This window comes from Grammomys surdaster, unplaced genomic scaffold, assembly GCF_004785775.1.
Source record: "Grammomys surdaster isolate TR1022 unplaced genomic scaffold, NIH_TR_1.0 199, whole genome shotgun sequence".
NCBI lineage: Eukaryota > Metazoa > Chordata > Mammalia > Rodentia > Muridae > Grammomys > Grammomys surdaster.
The window spans coordinates 3,320,848-3,340,077 of NW_021604644.1; the positions used below are offsets into that span (position 1 = coordinate 3,320,848).

The 19,230-nt window shown below is 47.2% G+C and overlaps 2 protein-coding genes across 8 annotated transcripts in view; both read right to left on the bottom strand.

Annotated features, from left to right (window-relative positions):
• Positions 1-13,840, bottom strand: part of Ccdc180 (coiled-coil domain containing 180) — a 64,119-nt gene extending 50,279 nt beyond the window's left edge. The window contains exons 1-9 of the mRNA XM_028770271.1: positions 13,819-13,840; positions 10,765-10,794; positions 10,199-10,296; positions 8,006-8,196; positions 5,735-5,823; positions 3,510-3,613; positions 1,781-1,909; positions 1,592-1,702; positions 1,379-1,474 (exon numbers count right to left, since the gene is read on the bottom strand). Of these exons, the coding sequence (XP_028626104.1) occupies positions 1,379-1,474; positions 1,592-1,702; positions 1,781-1,909; positions 3,510-3,613; positions 5,735-5,823; positions 8,006-8,196; positions 10,199-10,296; positions 10,765-10,794; positions 13,819-13,840 (870 nt within the window). The remainder of the gene's footprint in view (positions 1-1,378; positions 1,475-1,591; positions 1,703-1,780; positions 1,910-3,509; positions 3,614-5,734; positions 5,824-8,005; positions 8,197-10,198; positions 10,297-10,764; positions 10,795-13,818) is intronic.
• Positions 13,841-14,181: 341 nt separating this feature from the next.
• The window catches only part of LOC114623602 (stimulated by retinoic acid gene 6 protein-like), a 39,305-nt gene continuing 34,256 nt past the window's right edge, over positions 14,182-19,230 (bottom strand). For all 7 annotated transcript variants that reach the window (XM_028770284.1, XM_028770289.1, XM_028770290.1 and 4 more), the window contains 4 exons: positions 19,019-19,138; positions 17,680-17,843; positions 16,460-16,606; positions 14,182-15,910 (listed from right to left, as the gene is read on the bottom strand). In XM_028770284.1, the coding sequence (XP_028626117.1) occupies positions 15,762-15,910; positions 16,460-16,606; positions 17,680-17,843; positions 19,019-19,138 (580 nt within the window). In that variant the 3' untranslated portion in view covers positions 14,182-15,761. The remainder of the gene's footprint in view (positions 15,911-16,459; positions 16,607-17,679; positions 17,844-19,018; positions 19,139-19,230) is intronic.

Sequence of the window (19,230 nt, forward strand, 5' to 3'; positions counted from 1 at the left end):
GCCTAAGCAAGTATTTCTTCACCCTGCAGGTCCATAGCAGTGCTTTGAGGACAGGGTCACAGGAGAGCAGTTTTGAAATAGGATGAGATTAATGCACACAACGTGCGTAGCACGTGCCAGGTAGCAACAGAGATCAGCACTGGGTCACAATCCAGACTGGAGGGTCTCCAGAGACACACAAAGCTTAAACTTCAGAAGGACAAGTATTTCATAGTCTCCGTCATATGTGACACTGCCAATGTTTATATGTGGCTAATGTACACGTGTGAGTGTAGGTATAAATTATTAAACTACAGAGGAGGCCATGAGAAGAGGAAAAGAGACGTCAGGGAAGGGGAGGGGTAACGGAACATGTGACAAGAAAGCAGACTGGAGGTGGGGAGGGTGTAGGGAGGGATCCACAAAACAAATCATGTTTGGAAAATGCCATAGTGAAGCATATTTTGTATGCTAATATAAAATAGAAAATTTAGGGACCGGAGAGTTGGCTCAGTGGTTAAAAGTGTCTAAGGCCCCTCCATGGGACTCGGTTTGGTTCCCAGCCACCCATATTGGATAGCTCACAACCACCTATAACTCCAGCTTTGGGGGATCTGGTGCCCTGTTTTGGTCTCTACAAGTATTTACATACATGTGGTGCATACACACAGAGAGACGTACACATACACACACAGAGACATGTGCACATATACACATACATTTAAAAATAACTCCTTAAGAATAAAATTTTAACATAAGGACAATTGTTACTGTCAAGACCTCCGCTGTCATCCTGGCAGGGAACACTGCTGTCCCCAGTTGAAGACCTAGAGCATGCTCAGCTCTGCACAAGTACCACTGCACGACAAACCTGTGAGCAGCCCAAGCAAGTGCCCCCTCACAGCAGGAGGGTCAGGCTTTCTTCTGGAGACATCATGAACAACCTTGACTTTCTCACTTCCCCACACAGACAGTGGTGTGGGGAGACTGGGAATAGAGATCCAACAGGTAGGTGTGGTGCAGCCACAGATACCCCTGGCCAGCTGGAGAGTCAGGAAGAAAGAGAAAACCAGAGTAGGCTAGGACTGCCGAGCTAGGAGAGACGGTGAAAGCCCTAAGATGACAACCTCAGAGTGTAGCACTCATAGCACCACAGAGTAGATGGGACATGGCTACTGTGCGTGATTAAGCTACCTGGGCACACAGCTATAGACATCAGGAAACCATAAACGCAGTCCACATGACTGCTATTGAAAATGCAGTTACAAAGGTTTGGTTCCCAACCAAAAATCCTGCCTGAGTTACTAAGGTACATCACAGATGTGGTGTCCTGCCTTCCTGAGGCACCAGGCTCAGGATCCCCTGGGTCATGCTCCCCCTACCACAGAACACCACTCACCATGGCTTCTTTATCTATCAGCCTATATATGTCGGGCTGCAGGATATAGGAGGTTTTCTCTATGATGCCGACATATCTCTTCAGCACTTCCTTTAGCTGGGGAGGAGAAGGCTGTGAGTCACTCTCAGCTCCTAGGCCATGAGCGGAAAAAGAAGGATGCCCGCAAACCCTTTTAGAGAAAGCTACCATGGAGCTCATTTGCAGCCAACTTGCCTTGTCAGCTCGAGAGACTTCCAGTGCCAGCAGCTCCTCATCCAGTTCCTTAATCTCCTGCTTCTGCTGCATGAATCTTTGAGCCACCTTTTCCCACAGTTCCAACAGGGTCTGCAAAGGGGAACTGGATCAGGCCAGGCGTTCCTGGAGAGATAGGGGGAGCAGGCATAATCACCGGGGAGTTCCTACTTCAATAGTGTAGCTATCGAGGTCCGGTTCCATTTCAACTTTCTTGAAGAGCTTGTCAACATCCTCATCAGACTTTGATATCTTTTTCAAAAGAAGATCCCCTTTCTCCAGGATGAGAGGTTCCATCTCCTGTGGCCAGCCAGGAGGATAAGGGTTAGGGCAGCAACACCGCAGATAGGAGGCAGCCCTCCCTAAAGGAGGAGGTGCCAGGCCCCATCCTATCTCAAGAAAGATCATTATCTAAGCCAGGGGAGCTGAAAATTGACCTTGGGCTCACACCCAGAGAGAACCAGGACACCTTGCAGCATGCCAGGCACAGTGCCCGGGTGATGCCTGATACTACTTGAGTCTCCCCTCTGCAGCTCAAAGAGTACCTGCCATTGAGTCCAGACTGTCAGGTCCCAAAGAAATTCAGAGCAAATGGCTGAGGTGTCTATCTACATACCAAAGTGTCCACTTGGCTTCAAGACTCATTCAGTACCCATGGCTCCACACAACACTTCTTACCACACCCCCTATCCTAAACTTCCCTCCTCTCTCCTTCTCTCCCCTCCCCTCCTCTCTCCTTCCCTCTTCTCCTCTTCCCTCTCCTCTCCTCACCCCTCTCTCTTCTTTCTTTCCCTCACCTCCCCTGTTCTCTCCTCCTCTATCTTCTCCTTCATTTTCCTCCCTTCCCCTCCCTTTCTCTTCCCTCCCTCCCCTTCCCTTGGCTTCTCTTTCTTATATAAACCTGCAGTTTTAGCTGCATGCTCTCTTGGTCCTCTTTTCTTGGTTCTCCTGTTTCCTGCTCTTGGCTCTTGGTCCTCTCTCCTCCTCGCTCTCCCTCCCACCTCTCCTCTCATAGCCCTGTCCAGTGTGGACCCCTCCAGATGTCTCTGGCTGTGCTCTCCCTCATACCTACAGTAAAAACCTTCTCCCCAACCGTACAGAGGAGTGATCATGCCCTCATCTCACTCATAGCCCATGATTGGTGTTCAACAAACAGCAACTAAAGGAGTAGATGAGAGAAAGCCGAGTTTGCTATGGATACAAACGCCAAGCCTGCTGGAAGTGAGGAACAGTGACCGTGGGGTTGGCATCTAGTTGGGACATAAGGAGGACAGGCTGGAGTCTGCTCTTAGTGCCTTGGACACACAGCAAACACTTGGACTCAAGACAGAGAGTAAGAGAAGAGAGAAGGTGAAATGTGTAGGCTTGTGTATAACTTGGTCTCATTTAGGAACTTTCCAGGACCCTGTGTGGTTAGATGAACAGATGGTCTAGAGAGGAAGAAGAGCCAAGGGTGGGGAAGTATGCAAGAGTCTCTGGTGGTTTGAATGAGAAATGTCCCCCATGGTCTCAGGCATCGGAACTTGTGGTCCTTAGATACAGCTGCCCCTCCATCGGCAGGACAGGCAGTGAGTCAAAGGCTGGGCTTTGGAGCCAGACCCAAGTGAGGTTCTGACTTGATCCCTTTCAAACCTATCCTGGCAAGACTCTGGGCCTCTCTGCAAGGTGAGGTAGCAGCCTTTAACTTACAGGGATTTTCTGAGAATTATGGGAGCCTACACCCATGCTGTTCCTCTAACACGCCCTTGAACACGCCCCCTGTGAGTCTATCTGTCTATGTTTAGGTGAGACATTGAGAACACCAGGAGGAGAAGGGAGGCTGGGAGCAGTGAATGCACTCCTCCCCACCCAGGGGATGCTGCAAGAATGGAGGAGAGAGGAGAGAAGAGCAGGGTCTCACCACCCCAATCTGCTCCAACTCCTCTTGAAAGCTTGCCAGTGCGCTCAGGTACTTCCTCTTCTTGTATTCTTCTTGTGCTTGGAGGTCGCTCACTCTCTCAGGAACTGTGGGGCAAACCACAGAGCTGATGAGTCTGTAGGGAAAGCAGAGTGCTCCCAGAGAGCTCAGCATGGCAGAGAGCATCTTCACTCAGGCCTGAGTTCAGAAGCAGACCCCAAAGCCAGGCCAGCAGGGGCAGAAACTTGGGAATCCTGAGAAAAGATACAAATGAACCCACATGCTTTGAGGACCAAGGTTCTGACTCACAGGCAAGGGACTGAGGTCGGGATGGCTTAGCTTTTGCCTACATACTCACAGCCCTGGGTTCAACCCCCTGTACCACAGCTGAGTAAACAGACGACTACTGGGGCAAAATTCCCAACAGGCATATGTATAATGACAGTGTCTATGGTGTTCTTCAAAGCAATTTCAGCCAAGAGTGGGCAGTGCATGTCTGTCATCCTGGCACTAACAAGGCTAATGCAAAAACAGCTGGAGCTTGGGGCCAGCCTAGGCTTCTTAATAAACATTCATAAAAAAGAAAGAGAGAGAGAGAGAGAGAGAGAGAAATGGTCTATAGATTCAAATACACATATAGGTGCTTTTTTTTAATTCAAAGGACTCCCGATCTGATGAAATCATTATAAACAGAAGGTACTATAAGCTGAAAATATATTTAATTACACTAATCTACTGAGCTTCAAAGCTTAGTCCGGCCCATCTTAAATGTGCCCAGAATACACTTACATTTTTCTACAACTGAGCAAAAATCATACAACACAAAGCCTGTTTTGTGTCAAAATGTTGAGTATCTGAGCAGGAATCTGTATTGAACGTGGAAAGGGTAGTAATACTTTATGAGTATACTCTTGTGCCACTGTGAAGTTGAAATACTACCTACCATATTTAAAAAGCCATGTATTACCATAGAAAAGGCAGAACTAGTAATGAACACTTTGAATCTCAGTATTGGGGAGGCAGAGGCAAGTGATTGAGACCTCAAAGTGAGTTCGAGGCCAGCTTGGTCTACATAGGAAGTTCCAGGACAGCCAGGGCTACATAACAGAAACCCTGTCTCAAAAAGAAAACAACAACAAAAAAAAGGCAGCAGGAAACACACTTGAATCAGAGAGAGCCCATTTGTGAGATTATTGTTCAACACTAGAGTATGCCTTCCGAATGGCAACACCATCTTAAGTCTATTGCATCCAAAGATCAACTCAGGAGAGAGCCAGTACCTCGCCAGAGGATCCACCCACCTCCATCACCTTTGAGGTAGTTACCTAGCCCACTTGGCCAAATTTGTAAAAACCTAGAATTCTTCTTTATGTAAATGAAGCAGTCCCAACACCTCAGCTCCAGCCAATGAGATACACTCACCCCCACCCCCATCCACTTCCCAAGGTTTCTATAGCTCTGTTCACCCTGAATAAAAGAGCCATTTTCTTTGTCTAGGAGAGCTGTAACACTTCTCAGAGAACACCCCACACACACCCTCCACCCTGCCACCCCCACCCCCGCCTCACTCACAGCCAGACTGAAATCATGCTAACCTACCCACATGGACAAACTTCCTTCCTTTCCTTCTAGACTGGCTCAATGGTGTCAGAATACCTCAGGGGCAGAAGCATGTTAGGCCCATACACTCTGGTTTTCTGTTAAAGAACTAAGTCTCGGGTGGGGGTGGGGTGGGGTGTTGCTGAGCAGGTGTGAAGCTGAACCCTCAGCCCTGAGCCTGAGCCCCTCCCCACCCTCTGCTTTGCTCTGTGTCTATCTAGGATTCTGGAAGCTGGCTGCCACCCTGGGGCTCTCAGCAAGAGAAAGGCACTCCTGCTGACCAGCAGTCCAAGCCTTCCATAAGGACAAGAGCAAGAGCGCCCACATGGGGATAATTTTGAAGCTGGGAGGCAGTGAGGAGGAGCCGTGGCTCGGCAAGTGCAAGGGCCACAAATCACACAAGGTAGCCAGCTCCTTGGACCTTCCATCTTAGGAGTTGCCCAGTGTGCAGTAGCCATTGGCTGTCTCTCCTGGGGTTACACTCAAAAGGCATCCTCCAGGAAACTGAGCAGAGGACCCCAGTGAGGATGGCAAGAGCCTCTGGGGAGGAGCCATAGCAGACACTGCCATCTAGAGACTTTCCTGCCTGGAGCAGGCCTGCTCTTGGAACTGAAGGGCAAGAGGTTCACCTATGTTGTCCATGAGGCCCTGCACCTCTTGGCAAGCAATCATGTCCTCTGTCAGACGCTCCTTCTCCTTCCTGGCTTCTTCATTTTCTCTGAGGAAACAAGTAGAGAAGAGTAAGGCCTGCCCCCACACCCACCCAGGACACCACAGGCATTGGTCACTGCCCAAGCCTTCTTCCTATTCCAGAGCCTTGGAGGCAATGTCTCAGGCTTCCAATCAATGTTGCTATGTCCCCAAGCTTAGTTTCTAAGGGTATCTGGACAGAGAGTCTGGTCCCTGCTCCAGACACAAGCTATAAATTCCTTGGCTGGCCAATATAGGTTGGGGCTGGAACCATTTCCAAATGGAAACTAAGGGTCATAATGGGTGAACAGTCCAACAAAGAATAAAGTTCTCAGCATGCTCCCTTATTTGGTCCTTCAGCAGACCATCTGTAGTAGTTTGAATAAGAATGGCTGTCATAGGCTCATATATTTGAATGTTTGGTTCACTTTTTGGGAAGGTGTGGTGGTTGGAATAGGTATGGCTTCCATAGACTCATATGTTTGAATTCTTTGTCCATAGGGAGTTGCACTACTAGGAGGTGTGGCCTCATTGGAGGAAGTGTGTCATTGTGGGGTGGGCTTTGAGGTCTCAGATGCTCAAGCCTGGCCAGTGTGTCTCTCTCACTTCCTGCTGCCTGCCAATCAAGATGTTGAACTCTCAGCTCCTTCTCCTGCACCACGTCTGACTGCACACTGCCATGCTTCCCACCATGATGATAATGGACTAAATCTATGAAACTGTAAGCCCCTGGTTGAATACTTCCTTTTACAAGAGTTGCCTTGGTCATGATGTCTCTTCACAGAAATAAAACCCTAACTAAGACAGAAGAATTGGAGGTGTGACCTTGTTGGAAGAAGTTTATCACTGAGGGGTAAGTGCTGGGGTTTCAAAAGCCCATGCCGTTCCCAATTAGCTCTTCTCTCCCCCCTCTAGCATTCCCCCTCCCTTTCTCTGCCTTATGCTTATGGTTCTGATGTAAGCCCTTAGATTCGACTCCATGCCTGCCTGTGCCCACGACTCTAACTCTCTAAAATTGTAACCAAGACATCATCCGATGAGGCAGCTGGCGTAAGCCCATTTTCTATAAAGGAGATGTAAAGGAGCCATTGTCTCAAAAAGAGCCGGTTGCTCAGTGCCACTCCATGATGCTGAAGCCCATCGGGTTTGGACCTAGCTGGAGTGGACTGAGATCTCTCAGTAAGTGAACTCATGGAGAGACCTGGGAGGAAAGACTGTGGCATCAACTCTGGGATAAAGTCTACAGATATTCCGTCTATAAGGAAAGCTAAGAGAATCCCAGAGTGCCCAACAGTCCCCAGAGGTCCTAGGTAAGCAGTATTTGCCATCCATTCTCTTATGAGTCGTCACACTGTCCCACAGGTGGGAGAAGAAAACATGTCTGGACTGCAGCTTGACGGGGCCAGACAGCCATGCAGAACGGGGAGGCTGCCCCGTTTCAAATGCGAGGTGCATTGAGTACAGAATTCTACCTCTAACTCCTTCTTGTAGGTCTCGCCACCTTTCTGCATGGACTTGCCAAGGGGACTTCAGATGCTCAAATCAATCCAAAGTTCAAAGCTATGCCTGGCTCGCAAGCCTCTCCCAGCCTCTGCGCCAGCCCTTTCTCCATCTAGGTTCTGAATCTGTGGGTCACAACCCCTTTAGGGGGCAAAGGACCCTCTCACAGGGGTCACCTAAGACCATCGGAAAACACAGATATTTACATTGTGACTCAGAACAGTAGCAAAATTACCATTGTGAAGTAGCGACAAGCGTAATTTTCTGGTTGGGGGTCATCTCAGCATGAGGAACTGTGTTAAAGGGTCACAGCATTAGGAAGATTCAGAACCACTGAACTAGACCTACTGACCTCAGCCTTCCCCAGTGAGTCAAAAACGAGTAAAAGCTATATCCCCACCCTCCTCCCTTAGCATCCCATCTCAGCGGTGGCTCCTTTCCAGGAAGCTTTCCCAACCCTGTCCTCTGAGTGGTCTTCCCACCATTGAAGGGATGATGAGAATCCAAGCTCTGTGACAGTGGGACTCCTCTACCTAGACACTGGCCTTAGACACCCCATCAAAACTACTTAGGGAAGAGAGAAACATCTTTTCAAGCAGATGTGACTAGCTCCCTTTTTGGAGAAGGTACTTGAGATTCCTATCGAGCACACACCCTCCTGAGTCTTTGAAGACTGGGAACCTGCAATGAGGCTTGGTAGCAAGACTTACCTATAGAGAACTGGGTTTTCTGTGACCCAGTCGTTGGGGAGGCTACGCACCCACTTCCTCTGCCGAGGGGTCATAGTTTCCCCCTCAGGTAATGGCACCTTCTTCATCATGGGTGTCTTGACATTCTTTGAAGTCTCAGAATGCTCTGCAGCCCGCTTCCTGGTGGCTGCCAGAGACTGAACCAGCTGCACCTGAGTGCAGGAAAGATGGAGTATAGGTATTATGAAAGTTTCAGGTGCCCAAGCTCTTCTCAATGACTGTGCCTCTCCTATGAGGACATGGAGGCACATACCATCCAGAAGGCACCCTGTACTCTGACTCCATGTCCACCCACTGCAGAAGATCTCTTAACAGGGATGGGCTGTTTCAAGGAAGGTATGTGTAAAGAATTTTGCATGAAGATCATTTAGTGTACACAATTATTTTTGTAATCATAAGAAACTGATAATAAATGAAAAACAAAAACAGAAAAAAATAAAACAGAACCATTCAGTAATAGGAGACTAGTTAAGTAAAATTCTTTTGATGGAATGGTAGGTGCTTACTAAAGGCAGAAATTAACAAAAATTTCTTATGACAAGGAAACCAATAGTGTATCATTAAACATATCAATTAAGGGCTGGAAAGATGGCTCAGCGGTTAAGAGCACTGACTGCTCTTCCATCCTGAGTTCAATTCCCAGCAACCACATGGTGGCTCACAACCACCTGTAATGGAATCCGATGCCCTCTTCTGGTATATCTGAAGACTGTGACAGTGTACTCACATACATAAATAAATAAATAAATAAATAAATAAATATTTTAAAAAACATATCAATGAAAATAGAAATCACAGGGCTGAAGAGATGGCTCCAGGGTTAGGAGCACTTGCTGCTCTTCCAGAGGGCCAGAGCTCCATTTTCTGCACCCTCCCAGTGGCTCACAATTCCCTGCTGGCATTCCGAGAGCACCAGCCATGCACACATACACTCGGCCAAAACATTCAAACATACAAAATAAATATAAATCTTGTTTTAAAGCATAAAATAAAAATTATAGGCAGATGGCACTTTGGATACTGCTAGACCTGCTGTCCCTTCCAGTACATTTAACAAAGTCACCCTTTTGCTATATATATAAAAAAAAATTACGACCCAAATTAGAGTGTAGTTTCAAATTTGAAAATACATGGGGAAACAACAGAAGGTTGAGAATGATATCTTGCTTATATGTAAGAGCTGAATTGTGTGGGTAGTTTGAGTTCTCTGGTTTCTCTATACCTTTATTATCTTTAAAGGTTATATGGGCAGGATGATTTACGGCTCAAACGAGGGATAAAAACGCCACTTCAATAACAGGACACTAGATTTGAAGCCTCCTTGGTCTGCAAGGTACATTCAAGAAGGGATAGCAATCTTTACAATAGCCATGGCCAGTGAAGATTTGACACTGTAAGACAAGTCCTCTGTGGCAGCGGACACTGGTTACCAGTGAAGTGTGTGAATACCCCTGGCTATGGGCATGAATTCTGAGAGACTGCCAAGGAGAAAAGGGAGAGTCAAAATCCTAGTACAGAAAAAGACTTATCATCATCACCACCACCATCACCATCATCATCATCATCATCATCATCATCATCATCATTGGTTTTCTGACACAGGGTCTCTCTGGCTTGCTATGTAGACCAGGCTGGCCTCAAACACACAGAGATACACCTGACTCTGTCTCCCAAGTGCTGGGACTGAAGGTGTGTGCCACCATGCCAGGCCAGGACTCACTTTTTAAACAGAAAAAAAAATTGCTTTTATGCTCTACAAAAAGACTCGGGCACAGAATGGTTCATTCAGACTAATTCTGAATAATTTTGATTTTTTTTTTTACCAAAAATAAATTTTTAATTTTGAGACCAAATGTCCCAATGTTCTTCTATGGGTAAACTATAATATACCCAATAGCAATTATTTTTAAAAATCAAAGTTATGTCAAGGAGAGCTTTTTAAAAAATTGGGTCTTAATGGGGAAAAATCTGGGAGAAGATGGCGTGGGGACTGAGATCAGAATAATACTGTATGAAATATCTATCTTCAATAAAAAATAAAATAAATAAAATGAATCTTAGACGGGAAACTCTCAGAACAAAGAGAATTGGAAAGGATCAGGAAAGTTTGGCAGGATCTGAGGGAATGGGAACAGAGGCTCGCAGGGCGCCTACCTGGGCCTGGAAGATCTGCTGGTAAACTTTGCCGTTCTGTACTTGGGACACCTTCCCCACTGGCGACATCTTGGCTGCTGGCCCAGTTCCCCTTTGTTCTGGAAACACACTTGGGACTTGGTCTTAGTTTTCACTCAGAGGCTGGGACCTGCCTTGCAGGCTCTTGCTAGGACCTCCGGCCCAAAGACAGGACTAGATCCCACAGGACACCTTGTTTAAGGGGAAACTTAGATTTCAAACAAAATAAGGTGTGTGGGGGTGGGAGAGACCGAAAGAGAGAGTGTGGATTTTCACCAGCGCACAGGGCGTAAACCCCTCAGGCACTTTCTGGAAAAGGAAGGATTATTGTCTGTGCTCCAGGGAACGCTCTGAGGGTCAATCAGCCTAAGATGTCAGACTGGAACCCCAGCCACACCCTCCGGGAGAAGTAGGGGAGTGGTGCAAAGGGAAGGAGCAGGTTGATCCCGGCCTGGCTAATTAGAAGCCTACTGTTTGCGACACGCCCACCTTCCTATCTGCTCAATCAACCCCCTGTTCCCCAAGCCCAGCGATTTTGAGGTCCTGACCCAAGCCTGGCTCCCGCACCTGAGATTCGCCTAGAAGCCAGCAGCAACTGCATCAAAACGCTGCGGTCTCCTAGGCAACTCGAGGGGGCGGGGCAGCGCGAGGGGCGGGGCTGCCCGGCCACACTTCCTTCTCAGGGAACCCGGTCACTCAGTTACAGCAGAGGCCCACGTGGAGCAGTGAAACTCACCACTTCTTTTTAATGTTGGGTCCTTGGAGTGCCCTTAAAATGTTCCCCAAAGCTAGTAGATCAGAGAGCTTGTGCAGATCCTGACTGTTGTGATCAAGGAATTCAGTCTCTCAATGTTGCACTGGTTAAAATCAACCTGTGCAGGCAGGGAGCACAAGGTGGCCCTTGCCTGTAAGAATCTGAAAGACACTGAAAGAGATCAGATCTTTCCCAGTTCAAAGTAGGTTGGAAGGCTCAGAATTCAGGGCTTTAAGACCTGCCAGCCAGAACGAGAACCGCCTGCACTAGATCACTAAGAGCAGTGGTTTTCAACTCGTGGGTCAGATGCCCTTGACAAACCTTTATACTCAAAAATGTTTTCATTCTTATTCACAACAGTAGCAAGATTACAGTTATGAAGTAGTAACAAAAATAATGTTATGGTTGGGAGTCACCCCAGCATGAGGAACCGTATTAAAGGTTCATAGCATTAGAAAGGCTGAGAACCGCTGAGCTAGAGTTTCTTGTGTACTATGGGCCACTCTGCTCCTTTCCAGAGAAGTTAGTGGGGTCCGGGAACAGACCTGCTGGCACACCCTTCCCACAGGGACATGGGAGAGTGAGTGGTCTACAGCAGCTGGCTGCAGAATCAGAAACTCGAGTCCTGATGACTGAAAACACCATTCTCATTCTTTGACAGAGGCGAATGACAAACCAGTGAATACAAAACCCTTTTAGACTCATTCTTTGGTCCAAGATGAAGTAAAATAAAGACTGGATTCATTTTAGCTGAAAAGACTAGCAAGGGGATGAAAAACATGGTTCTTTATTTTTTGTTTGTTTAGTTTGTTTTTAAAAAATGAACATCAATAAAGTAGATCAATAAATGTTACAAATTATATAAAGGGACTTAAGGCAAAAGTCACATGTTCATCTCAACTGTAGAAAATGCTATTGGCAAAATCCAATATTCCTTCATGTGTTCTAAGTGTCTTCCTCAATTTCTTTCTTTGGTGTTTTAATGTTTTCATTACAGAAGTCTTGTTGTTGTTGTTGTTGTTTTGTTTTGTTTTGTTGGTTTTGTTTTTAAGTTTCTGGTTCTTTCACATTCCAAGGTACCTTTTCTAAAGACTATGAATGGAATCCCACCCACCTTATTTCTTAGTATGTTTGCCGTTGATATCCAGCATCTCTACTGATTATAATGTTAATTTTGTATCCTGACACTTGGCTGAAAGTATCTATCACTTCTAAGAGTTCCTGGTAGAATCTGAGGGGTTGCCCATGGTCCAGTGGCTGGCTCCATATCCAAGCCTATGGAATCAGCACTATAAGAATCTGGGCGCAGTTTGAACAGACAACACAAGGCCCACCCGGTTCCACAGGAAGAGGTTTATTTAGGGAGGGGAGCGGGAGAGAGGAGCAGGGGCAATGGCGGAGGAAGCGAAGAGAAGAGGAAGAGAGCGAGGTTGGGGCAGTCTCAATTATTTAAGTGGGTGATGACGTGTAACTTCCCAGGTGCAGGTGAGCGAGACAGGTGAATTCTGGGAGTGGTTGCCTCAGTACCGATGCAGGAGTCGCCAGGCCCCTGAATATGATGTCACTGGGTTCAGACTTATACTAACAAGCACTAACTGGGTTCATGGAATTATATTTTCTAAAATAAAATAAAAGGCACTGTGCTGATTAGTTTTTATTGCCAACTTGCTACAATTTGGAGTCTCCTGGGAAGAGGAAACATACACTGAAGGACCGCTCAAGTCAGACTGACCTGTGACTACGGGTGTAAGGCACACATTGGTGCTCCCAGCCCACTTCGGGCAGTGCCACCCCTGGGCAGGTGCTCCTGCCTGCGTGGTTTACAAAAGCAGGCTGAGCATGAGGCAAAGGAGCAAGCCAGTAAGCCATGTGCCTCCACAGACTCTGGTTTCACGTCTCCCTTTGGGTTCCTGACCTGTGTGAGTTCCTACCCTGGCTTCCCACAGTGATGGACTTTGACCTGGAAATGTAAACAGAAATAAACCCTTTCCTTCCTAAGTTGCTTTTGATCAGAATGTTTTATCACAGCAAACAGAATGGAAACAGAACAGACATGAGGGTAGGAGGGAGAGATGTGCTGGGGGAATATCTGGGAGAAAAAGGAAGAGGGAATTGGGGGGTGGGTGGGCAGGTAAGACACATATATGATCAAGACATATGATATACATATATGAAACTGTCAAAGATTAAGTTTAAAATATTTTAAAAGAAAAAAAAACCTTCCTCACTATGAAAAGATGTACTTATAGTCTGTTTCAGATGGAATTCTATTATTGGAAATATAGTCCATTTTATTTATATTTTCAATGCACATTAAGTATTTCCCAGTTCAATTTGGAGCTGTGTCCTTCTTGGCTCCAGGGACTCAACCTGGCTGGGAATACGGGAAAAAAAAAAAGATAGACAGCCCAACACATACAGACAGAAAGCCATGTGATGGGCTGAGCTCTCAGATGGAGAAAATACAGCACCCCAGAAGCTTGGTTTGTTTAATATATAGAGTTGAGCAGAGAGGCGGGACTGTTGCATGCAGACAAACAAGTATGCAGGGTTCTTGGTATGCATCTGAAACAAGGAGGCAGACTTAGCTAATCTCAGTAGGAGCAGCCTCTGTAGGGGAGCCATCTTCAGGCCATAAACATCTGGATGGAGACCGCTCTGGTGGACATTTTCTATTGTCCACCATTGGCTATCAACACTTATACTCAGCCCCCCAAGGAAGGTTTCACAATCCCTCTGAGTCTTGAGCTGTGGGGTCCTATGTCAACAACACGCATTTACCGGGGACGTCACCCACTCTTCCATCATTCTCTACAATTCGGGAATGTATTCAAATCCCTGCTCTAACCATTCTTCTGTATGGTGATCATGCTGTGTCAGAGAGCGTGAGTGTGTAAATCTTAGAAGATACTACCAAAGGTTCCGAAAGTGGTAACAGTGTACCCTAGTGTTCTATATCTTCACCAACACTTAGTAGTGTCACCAGACTTTATCTTAGACAGTATGTTGTGGTATAGTATCATGGTTTTATTTTCATTTTCCTGATGAATAATACGGATGTAGACAGACAGACACACAGGTATGTACATACACATGCATCCATACCCACAACAAGGTACATGCTTACACACACACACACACTTGGATCTTTCTATGACATGAGAGCTGTATTAGCTCCTTGTTACTGCAACAAAATACCCAAGATAGTGAATGTATGGAGAGAAAAAAATTTATTTGAGCTCATGGTTTTGGAAGTCACAGTCTACGAAGAAATGTCCCATTGATTTTGGCTTCTAATGAGGCATCATGTCATGTGTGATAGGAATGTCTAGTAAACAAAAACGCTCATCCCGTCAGCTAAGAAACAAAACCACCAGAGCCCCATGATCTCCTCCAAGGACATGCCTCCAGTGACTTAAGGACCACTCCTAAAGGTCCCACCCCCTGCATGGTGCCATCCTAGGGACCAAAGTCTTAACAGGGAGTCTTTGGGAGACACTGTTTACACTCAAACCATAGAGACAACCAAAGTTGAATCTCTGCTTTTGAGAGTTTCGAGTGTCAGGCACAAGCTTACATGAATCTGTGTGCTTTGAATGATTTGATCCTCAGGATAATACATGGAGCGGGATGTTGGCCCCTTTTGCAGATATAGATATCGGTGAATAGAGAAAGACAAAGTTGTTTGGCCACAGAGCTAGAAAGCGACGTGTGTTGTGTATGGGGTGGGGAAGGGGCTCTTAATTTTCCTAGCTTCTCAAAACAAATTGTCAAAGAGCTGTCATAAAGACTCAGCTAAAAGTAACAACCCTGGCGCATGCACCAGCAGGACCAAGTTTACACAGCAACTGGGTGCGAGCTCTCAAGATTTTGGGTCTATATGACTCACAGCACTCGTTCGGGCTCAGGAGAGACTTTCAATGGCCAGAGCATATCTGTCCTGGGCCATTTGGGTAGTACTGAGCTCTGCATAAGGACAATGGCCACACCTCCCAGCCTGACACGTGTGTCTTATTAGCTTCACGGTCTTTCAGCATCTGTACCCAACATGAACAGCATCATCTAAATGCCTTGGGTCTCCTGCTCACACAGACTCAGTGTTCCTGCTCTCCACCTGGAATGCAGGCCTATTCCACTTCTGCTTGGCTTTCGTAGGTGATCCCACAGATAGACTCAGACTATCTTTACGAGGAAGGCCTGGATCATCTGATTCTATTCCCAGTAGGCCTTGAGGCAGAAAGTTCACTTCATACTTCTTTTTTAAAAGAATTGTTTTACAGATTCATGTTTTTAATTATTTTTACTTATGTGTATATGTGTCTGCCACATTTGTGCAAGTACCTGAAGAAGCCAGAAATGGGTCAGATCCATTGGAGCTAGAGTTACAGACACTTGCGAGCTGCCCAGTGTGGATGCTGGGAACCAAACTTGAATCCTCAGTCAAGTAAAATCTAGTGCAGTTAGCCCCTGAGCCCTCTCATTTATCCAGCCTCTATTTCATGCTTCCTAACAGGTGACCCCCATGGCGGCTTCCCACAAATAATGGAGGTCACTGATGGGCAAAATTTGCTTCACAGACATTGCTTTTCATATTGTTTTTCTTTTTTGCCAAGGGATTGAGATCATTCTAGATTTAAACCATTGGTCTATATGACCATCCCACAAGCGGTCAGTGCTGTCTATCATGTGCATGACATGTCATCCTGTCCCATTGTAGGGAATCGCTGCTAGTTAAGCTAGACCTTCATGAGAGGGGATGGCCTGGCCTGGGAGCAGAAGCTGGTGGCCCAATCAGCAGTCTGAGCAGGTCAGCAGAATCTGTGTGAACTCTCCTGAACTATGACCTGATTTTGATTTTCTAAGCATGACGAGCCTGGGATTGTTGATGAGCGTCTGCAGCAGGAACCATCTCGTTCTGGCTCTGGCTGAGAATCGGGGACCTAGGACAGAATTGGAGTAGAGAGATCAGGGAATGAGGGTGGGGTGTTGCCTCTGCTCTTCTCAAAGACTTTTGGAGCAGCTACCTACAATGCAAAGTTGTGGCAAGAGGCATTGGATCAAGACTCCTAGGTAACGGGAGGTAGAAGGATGTGACCTATCCCCAGACCTGTGGGTGCCCTTCAGGGGCAGGAGGAACCCAGAGCACTTCTTATAAGCAATAGGGGGGAAAAATCCCACAACTGATCTCCATTTGGAAATTGCATCTGTTGAGTAGCCTGAGGTGTGTAATGGCATCCCAAGACAACTGGATACAGATAACTGTGCCTGCACAACTGGGGTTCAGTTCCAGAATAGGTAGGTAAGCCAGTCTACAGGACAAGTCATGTAGCTTGAATGATGGGAACTATGCCTCCTGAGCAGCTTGGCTTAAAGGGAGGCAGAGCAAGGGCAGTGGGAAGGAGATCTGGTGCCTCTTGAGGATCCCTGGGAGTCCATGGGTATCCATTTTCCACTCTGAACCCAGCACAGGTCCAAACAGGAGACACTACCTGCTGACTGGTTCAGGTACCAGTATTTCACAGTCTTCTGTAGCTTCCCATCCTTGTGGCTTGTGATCAGAATGTGGCAAAAGCTGACCAACACAGGGTTGGTGTGGTAGTGGTCCACAAAGAGCATACCAATCCATGCACCGAAGCCTGAAACCCAGGTAAAAGCAGGTCGGCCGGGCTGAACCTCCCATCATTGCCCAGTTGGTACTTTTTACATTGCAATTGCTGTTCTTCTTTTTTAATTTTTGCTTTTGAGACAGTCTCCCTGTGTAGCCCTGACTGGCCTGGAGCTCACTGTGTAGAACAAGCCGCCATGAACTCACAGAGATAGATCTGCCTGCCTCTGTCTCTCCTATGCTGGCTAACTACTAGTCTCCCCCAACCCCCAACCCCACTCCCACCCAACTCCTTGGCCCTGGCGGTACAGAGAATCTACAGAGTGAGTGTAAAGATCTGGACGGATTCCTGGAGAGACCATTCTACTCTGTGCATTCGATAGAGAACTCAAAGCTTGAAGGTGGTGAGAGCAGCCAGGAGAAGAGAGAAGCTATCAGTGAAGCCATGCAAAGACAGAGCATGTGTCAGTGCAGATCTTAAACAGCTGAGGGAAGGCATGACCAGGCTTGAGGCTAGAAGCACTAATTTTACCTCCTCAGGAACAGATGGACAGCTTTGGCTTTATAGTATATTAAACTAGATATTTTCTTCACTAAATGTTCAAGCCACAATGCTGATACTTTGGAGCTGTGTTCTAGTCTCCAATCTACTTGGAAAATATGAACCACCCGTCCTACACTTCAGTGGCCTGTGGAATGGGAAGAGTTCAACAACCTTGAACCTTTGACCACACACCAGAATACACATTTCTTGTGTGTGTTCATAGGGGCTCACTGATTAAGCTAAGCTGGCTGTCTAGTCAGCCCTAAGGAACCTCCTGTCTCCACATCCCCAGTACTGGGATCACAATCAGAGCATACCACACATGGCTCTTACATAGGTTCTGGGGATCAACGCCAGGTCCTTGGGTTCACACAGCAAGTTCTTTCATGGCAGAGTCATCTCCCCAGCCCAGAACCAAGTGCCTGGATTTATGACTTCTGCCAGAAGTCAACTGTAAGCCCAAGTGAAGGTATGGACTCATAGCCATCTTTTCCAGGGGGGTTCCACAAAGGGATGAGGCCAGCTGTTCCCCCAAGGAGATGGCCAGGACTGCTACGCACCCATGTCTGCACCCTCATAGCCGCTCTGCATGATGGTCCTGTCGATGCGTGCAATCAGCCATGTGCCCAGGAGGCAGCTGATGAGCAGCCTGGAGAGGCAGGCACCCAGGCCCAGCAGCACATTGTAGAAGAACAGGAAGTAGTTGAAGTTGTGGAAGGCTCTCCTGCAGACAGAAGCAGGCAAGAGGTTGCTATCTGGCAAAACCAGCAACACAGCCAGCTCTGGCTTCATCCAGACAGGGCATTAAACTCTGAAACTTTCTCCTAAGCTTATGACCTCACACTTGGTGGCAGGTGGAGCTGAGTTCAGAACTGGAGGGATGTGTGGTCCTGGAAGGGGGTTGGGGAGCCCTAGGCATATCTTAGTGTGAGTATTTCTTGTTTCATACAGGCCTTTGGATTCTTGCATGAGGCTTCTCAAGTTCAAGAAAAACTCTGGGGCTACAGCTGGCTGAGGGGTTGCAACAATGCTGTGGTTAACCACCATCATTGTCATAAAGACCTACCCCAGCCAGAGCTGTCCCTAGTCTCTAAAGGACCAAAAGTCCCAAAGGGCCACCCGATGACATGGTCCTGATGCCTCAGGACCAAACCGCATCCTGAATGTCACAGACCCCTCTGATGGAGGACTGTTTGGCCTTGTCACTCCGTGTCCCTTGGTGCCCCATGCTGTGTAACACTTTATGGTGAACATTAGGGGCTCTTGCTGATCTCCCAACACGTGTAGCCTGTGTCTTACTACTGCCATCCATGCTGTGGGAGCTATCAACCATGCTAGTTCCTCCTCCCCACCCACTGCTCTGCTCCCCTCCTCCCTACCTCTCTCCCCCTCCCTGCCTCTGCTGTCTCTCCTCAGTCTCTCCTCCTCATCTTTAGATCACTCAGGAATTTTTGGCCTTTACCCATGTGCCAGTCCTCTACAGCAAGTTATAAAGCTCTTAGAGGTGGTGGGTAGGAATATTTGTCTCTCTGTTGTCAGTGCTATGGTTTCCTCAATGAATGAATGAATGAATGAATGAATGAATGACAAAGAATTGCAGGTACTTGGCTGGCTGTCCATATTTTGTTTCGTCTTGAAAACCACCTCTTGAAGGAATGCACACTAACGTACAAACGGGGAAGGTGAGGTTCACCGAGGTTACACAACCTCGTGTGGCTCTCCTACTACCTCAAAAGGCAATTCTGGTTCTCAGGGCCACATGGGTCATGTGGCCCCAGATCTCACCCCTGAGCACAGCTTTGTAGCCTCTCACAGAATTCAGATCACTCCAGATCCCGCCCACCATTAGGTAGAAAGTACAGAAGCCCTACATATTCCATCTCCCTCTTCCACCCTCACCTGTTGTTGAGAGCCAGGGGCTTCTGCTTGTCGGCCGTGCCCAGCTTGGGCTGCAGGAAGAATGTGCCAGCAATCCACACTTGTAGGATTATAAGGCCCACGGCTATGGATAGGGTGAGGCTGAAAAACAGGACATGTCCAACATGAGGTGTCTATTCTACTGTTCCAGGACCTTCTCATACACAGTAAGGAGGGAGAGAGAGAGAGAGAGA